General features: G+C 51.2%; 1 protein-coding gene across 1 annotated transcript in view; it reads right to left on the bottom strand.

Annotated features, from left to right (window-relative positions):
• Window positions 1–6256, bottom strand: part of LOC107123528 (lipase maturation factor 1-like) — a gene marked incomplete at both ends in the record, with an annotated part of 55284 nt that extends 49028 nt beyond the window's left edge. Inside the window, one exon of the mRNA XM_015426781.1 lies at window positions 5947–6256. Coding sequence (XP_015282267.1) covers window positions 5947–6256 — 310 coding nt within the window. The remainder of the gene's footprint in view (window positions 1–5946) is intronic.
• Between the last annotated feature and the right edge of the window lie 635 nt (window positions 6257–6891).

Here is a 6891-nt window from a genome sequence, read left to right as displayed (position 1 = left end):
TTTATAAAGGACACAAACACAAAGGTTGTTTGTTTTTAACTTAAAATAAAAACACACTTAAAACATTAGCACTCTTGCAATATTTTGTTTATTTAACAGTGTCTGATAACTGACACCTCTTGCTCTGAATTATTACATCAAAATGTCTGTGCTGTTGCAATGTTGAGTACGCTGTTCAGGTGTGTATCTGTAAGCTGCAACCCTACAATGAAGAAGAAGCAGTAGACAGCCAGTTCCACTGCGGGCCTGATAGAAGCCCTCCGGGGGCCAGATCTGGCCCCCGGGCCGCATGTCTGACACCCCTGCTTTAAAGGTTTTGTACTGTCGATAAGAAGAAACGTCTGTCAAGGTGGCCAATGAGAAACTAATGTTATGTAGATAACCTATCCTTGGGAGTGGGGTGTGTTTGGGTGTGGTGTTTGCATGCTGTTGCCCTGGAGTTTCCTCTCTTGTAAAAGAAGAAGAGATTGGATTTATACCCCGCCCTTCACTAACAGAGCATCACTTGCCCCAGAGTCCCTATCTATACCTTGTGGCTAATAGCCACTGATGGACCTCTGCTCCATATGCTTATCTAATTCCCTTTTGAAGCCGTCCATGCTTGTAGCCGCCACCACTTCCTGTGGCAGTGAATTCCAAGTGTTAATCACTCTTTGGGTGAAGAAGTACCTCCTTTTATCCGTTCTAACCCGACCGCTCAGCAATTTCATGGAGTGCCCACGAGTTCTTGTATCACTTAATAAAGTAGAGCCGTTCACCGCAATGGGTCTTGGACCCAGTATTTAATAATTGGGGCGTCTGATATTTTCAGCGATCTTTTATTGTTCGTGCGTGCTGGCGATTCTCCGTCGAAGTACAAAGCTTAAGAACATAAGAACATAAGATCCACCCTGCCTCCGCGCCAGCTGGACGGGAGTTGAAAAGAGCGCGCGAGCGAGTCAACAGCGTCTGCGATCTGAGGCCTCCGGCCCAAAGCAAATAGATAAAGGCCTTAAAAATTAAAATGGGAAGGGACTTGAAAAGAATAAATTGGCCCCATTGCTGGCAGGCACGCAGAAAGGGAAAACGGCACGGCTCTTCCGGGGGGGGGGGTAGTTGCCTATCTACCTTTGAACTGGGTTCCCGTCGGTAATTCCATCCGGTCTGCTCCTGTAACTCAAGATCCCGTCTCCGACAAAGGCGAGGGCCAGATGCGAGAAAACAAAGTGTTTGGGGAGTCCAGGTGCACCCGTGAGGTGCCAAGGAAGAACGGGTCTGATCTTCGGAAGGCAAGCCCTCTTCCTTTCAGCTCCAGAGACAGCGCGGGGTATTTGGGGAGGGACGCGGGTTCGAATCTCCCTTCGACCATGTGATTCCGAGAGCACCCCGGGTCCAATTACTCTGCCTTGGCCCAACCTACCTTTTGTATACATACAATACATAGTGGTGAAGTGGGCGGACTTTAATCTGGGAGAACCGGGTTTGATTCCCCACTCCTCCACCTGCAGCTGCTGGATGACCTTGGGTCAGTCACAGAACTGTTCTCTCAAGGACAGTTCTGGAAAGAGCTCTCTCAGCCCCGCCTACTTCACTGGGTGTCTGTTGTGGGGAGGGGAAGGGAAAGGAGTTTGTAAGCCGCTCTGAGAATTCGAGTGAAGGATGGGGGTATAAATCCAAACTCTTCTTCTTCTTCTTCTTCTTCTTCTTCTTCTACCTTACAAGGTGGTTGTGAAGAAAGAGCTCATTGGAGAAACGGCACAATAAAAAAAAGGATTAGACCAGGGCTCGAGAAATCCCAGCGCCAGGGCACCAAGAGGTTTCATTGGTGTTATGTATTAGTTTTGGAACATTCCAGGACTATCTCCCAGAGACGGGCTGAGCTTAGAGCTCTAGAACAATAGCCCACCAGGACTCGAGGTGGCCAATGAGAAACTAATGTTATGTAGATAACCTCTTCCAGATCTCCACATTCCAAATCCTATTCCATCGTTTTTTAGAGGACTCAGTGTTCCCTCTAAGCTGCGTCAGTGTGAGCCAGCCCACAGTTTTTTAGCCTCTGGCTTACCCCTTTCTGTCTTAGTGCAAGAAGGGCAGCTCCAGAGAGCAAACGAATGTATGCAGCAGCCAAATCGCTCGCTCACAACTTTAATGCCGGCAGCTCACAAAGTAGCATTTTTGGTCACAAGATCCCGCAGCTTATATGGAGCATTTCCTGTTGACCACACTTCCCCCCTCTGTATAATCCAGCTGGAGTCCCTGGGGAAAAACCCCAGACTTCAAGGAAGACACAGAGAGTACTCCGTCTTTCTGTGTTATACCTCTGAGGATGCCAGTCACAGTTACTGGCGAAACGTCAGGTCCTACAATGCCAAGACCACAGCCATACAGCCCAGTAAACCTACAACAACTAAAGGAAGTATGTAAATAAAACTGTGAAGAGTAGAAAAGCAGATTTTGTTGTAGCGATAATTAGGAAGTACGACTGGCCATTAAAATATAAAACCTGGAAGGCTTGAAAACCAAACTGGTTCCTAAATTCCGGGAGTGGCTCATAAAGCCAAAGAAAACTGGTCAAGAGGATGAGGAGGAGGAGGAGGATTGGATTGGATTTATACCCCACCCTTCACTACCCCAAGGAGTCTCAGAGCGGTTTACAATCCCCTTTCCATTCCCCTCCCCACAACAGACACCCTGTGAGGTAGGTGGGGCAGAGGGAGTTTTTCAAGGACTGCTCTTGAGAGAACAGCTCTGAGAGAACTTGTGACTGACCCAAGGTCACACCAGCAGCTGCATGTGAAGGAGTGGGGAATCAAACCCGGTTCCCCCAGATTAGAGTCCGTGCTCCTAACCACTACACCAGACTGGCTCTCGAGGCCTGAACTTGTCAGAGATATGGGGATATGATTACCAATCTGGACCTTCTGGGAAAGGGCAGGGATATATCAACAACAACAGGGCATAGAGACCAAGGCCTTCATAAGAACCTCAGAAGAGCCCTGCTGGATCAGACCAGTGAGGGTCCATCCAGTCCAGCCTCCTGTCTCACACAGGGGCCAGCCAGTTCCTCTGGGGGTCCCGCAACAGGGCATGGAGGCCGAGGCCTTCCCCTGATAAGGACCTCAGAAGAGCCCCGCTGGATCAGACCAGGGAGGGTCCATCCAGTCCAGCCTCCTGTCTCACACAGGGGCCAAGCAGTTCCTCTGGAGGGCCAACAGCAGGGCAGAGAGGCCGAGGCCTTCCCCTGATATTGCCTCCTGGCTCTGGGATCCAGCAGATTAGTGCCTCTGAATGTGGAGGTTCCATGACTAGTAGCCACTGATAAGACTTCTCCACAAATCTATCTAACCCCCCTTTCAAACCGTTTATTCCTGTGGCCATCACTATACCCTCCGGCAGCGAATTCCACATTTTAATCACCCCCTGAGTAATTCCTTTTAGTCTTCCCCTTCCCATGGCTACGTCGGGGAGGTCAAGCAGCCCAACCACAAGTGGGAGATACCCGAGAACTGCCCCTCCCCGAACGGACCCCGATTCCCCAGAACCCCTTTTCCAATTAAAGTCACTTCTTTAAAGGGCCCTGTTCCGCCCAAACACCTAAAAAACAAAACCCGCAAAACATAAATCAACCTGCTGCCATCCCAAGCAACTGACAGCCACAGTCTACATGCCGGAATAATGATATGGTTTCGACCAACCTGTGACCCGTTACGAAGAATCTACAGGGAAAAAATGTAGCCATGGCTGAGTGGTCTCCTGCAATGAGCCATTCTGATACCTGACCTGCTCCTCCAGACAACATTAACCCAATTCCCCCCATAATTTATGCCACCAGGAGAACCGGGGAAAGAATCGGAGGCGACACCTTATTTTCCCCCACCGCTTCCTCCTCGCAGATCGGTTTTGCCCCACAACTCTAGGCAAAATTAGCCGTTTGCCATAAATCACCCGCCGAGGGAGTGAACCCAAAGTTGCTCAGGGTACGGGGGGGTGTGGAACCGGTAAACCAAAGTCAAACAACAAACACAATCTGGTCTCAAATGCCGCCGGAGATTTCTTTCAGCCACAGAGACCAGCGTTCCCAAAGAGACGGCGTGCCGCTGAGCGGGCGGAAGCCAATCTTCTGCACTCGCTAGGAAGGTAAACATGGACCTGGGTCGGCCAAATCGGGCTGACTGCAACTACCAGATGGGTTACAAGCCTTCACTAGAATCTGCCTGCAAAATCCCGGGCTGCAAACAAATTGCGTCACTCAGAGCTTGTTCAAATTTTCGCTTGTTGTTACCCTCGAGGGCAGGGGTGTTTGTTATGCGGGCCGGATCGGATGTAAATGAGACCTTGTTGGGCCAGGCCAGGTGTGTCATAAAATGTAATGCCAGGTAGCGGAGATATAAACTTTATAAAGGACACAAACACAAAGGGTTTTTTTTACTTAAAATAAAAACGTGCTTAAAACATTAGCACTCTTGCAATATTTTGTTTATTTAACAGTGTCTGATAACGGACACCTCTTGCTCTGAATTACTGGAGCAAAATGTCTGAGCTGTTGCAGTCTTGAGTGTGCTGCTCAGGTGTGTATCTGTAACCTGCAAACCCACGATGACGCAGCAGCAGCAGAACTGGAAGAAGAAGCAGAAGACAGCCAGTTCCACTGTGAGCCTGACAGAAACCCTCTGGGGGCCTGAACTGGCCCCCGGGCCACATGTTTGACACCCCTGCTCAAGGGTCCTAGAAACGTATCGGGGAGATCCTCAACAAGGGTGAGCCAGAATGACAAAACAAACATTCTGGCTTCTCAAAACAGCTCTCGGAAGGCCGGACATTTGCGATTCGCTTGTTCTAGTGCAAAGCAGGGCCCCGCGAGAATCTCTGGGCGACAAGAGTTAAAAGATCTGCGTGGAGCGCAAATCGCCACGACATTAACCTGCGTTCACAACGGCGGAGCTCTCCTCCCAACCCCCCAGTCAGAAAGTCCTGAACTCTTATACGGTACGCTGAAGTTTCAACAACAGATGGAATCAAGAGGCACCTACTCAGGAGGGAACCCCACTGATTGCAGCAGGACTTGCTTCCAAATAGACGTGGGGTCTGGCCAAATGTCTTATTTGCTCAGGAGCAAACAATTGGATGTGGATTATGAGAAGGGTTTCCCACATCTTCCAAGGACCAGCCTTTCACACAGGATGATCTGGTTAACACCTGGGGCAGGGCCTTCTCAAAAGTGGCCCCTCTCTCATCAGGACGCAGCCTGCCAATCCCTCGTTAAGAACTAAGAACGTAAGAAGAGCCCTGCTGGATCAGGCCAATAGTCCACCTAGTCCAGCATCCTGTCTCACACAGTGGCCAACCAGTTCCTCTGGAGGGCCAACAACAGGGCAGAGAGGCCGTGGCCTTCCCCTGATGAGAACAAAGGAGGAGCCCTGCTGGATCAGACCAGTGCGGGTCCATTTGGTCCAGCCTCCCATCTCACACGGGGGCCAACCAGTTCCTCTGGAGGGCCAGTAACGGGGCAGAAAGGCCGAGGCCTTCCCATGAGAAGAACCTCAGAAGAGCCCTGCTGGATCAGACCAGTGAGGGTCCATCTAGTCCAGCCTCCTGTCCCATACATTGGCCAACCAGTTCCCCTGGAGGGCCAACAACAGGGCAGAGAGGCCGAGGCCTTCCCCTGATGTTGCCTCCTGGCTCTGGGATTCCGAGGATTAGTGTCTCTGAATGTGGAGGTTCACTGCTTAGTGGCTGGGCACTCTCGTAATAGTATTTCCTCCACCTGGAGAATTTCCCCTTGGAACATTTCCCGGGGGAGATGTGTTTCCATTCCCCCCCCCCCCCCCACTAGAGTCCATTCTTCTTTTTGTCTAGATCCCTCATCGTTTTCGCACCGGCATTTTCAGTTTCGCCCACGGAGCTCCGGCACCCCAAGACGTGGTGGCGCAAAGTTAAGTCACCGACGGATGCGATAGACGAACTCACCAGATCTGTCCGACGTTGATCAGAGAGAGGTAGAGCGCCCACAGGGCGGTCATGAGGACCATGTTGGCACAGCCGGTGACCAAGACAAACGCCGCGATGGCCAAGCCGGCCAGCGCGAACCCATCCAGGATGCTGTCCATGCTGGACCAATCCAGGAACCAGATCAGAGTCGGGGCGTGGCTCAAAGCCTCCCAGTGGACCTTCCCTTTGAAGTAGCGCTTGATGTTCTCCAAGAACAGCTTGGCGGGCAGAAGGCCTTTCTCACCGATCAGTGGTTTGTTTTGGTGGTAAGCCACCAAAAAAGCGACAACTGCAAGGGGGGAAAGGACAAAGGAAAACATGAATGAGTCGGGACAAGTCAATTTAGAAGAGGAGGAGGAGGAGGAGATTGGATTCATACCCCACCTTTCACAACCCAAAGGAGTCTCACAGCCGCTTACAATCGCCTTTCCCTTCCCCTCCCCACAACAGACACCCTGTGAGGTAGGTGGCGCTGAGAGAGTTCTTTCAAGGACTGCTCTTGAGAAAACAGCTCTGAGAGAACTTGTGACTGACCCAAAGTCACACCAGCAGCTGCATGTGGAGGAGCGGGGGATCAAACCTGGTTCTCCAAGATTAGAGTCCACACACTTCACCACTACACCAAACTGGAGGAGGAGGAGGGGACTGGATTTATACCCCGCCCTTCACTACCCGAGGGAGTCTCAGACCGGCTTACAATCTCTTTTCCCCCTCCCCACAACAGACACCCTGGGAGGTACGTGGCGCTGAGAGGGCTCTTTCGAGGACTGCTCTTGAGAGAACAGCTCCAAGAGAACTTGTGACTGACCCAAGGTCACACCAGCAGCTGCACGTGGAGGAGTGGGGAATCAAACCCGGTTCTCCCAGATTAGAGTCCGTGCTCCTAACCACTACACCAAACTGAATGTGTCAAACGAAGCCACT

This window comes from Gekko japonicus, unplaced genomic scaffold (assembly GCF_001447785.1).
Source record: "Gekko japonicus isolate JY-2015 unplaced genomic scaffold, Gekko_japonicus_V1.1 scaffold5011, whole genome shotgun sequence".
Lineage (NCBI taxonomy): Eukaryota > Metazoa > Chordata > Lepidosauria > Squamata > Gekkonidae > Gekko > Gekko japonicus.
The sequence above is the reverse complement of the archived record's forward strand: the minus strand, read 5'-3'. Positions and strand labels throughout refer to the sequence as shown.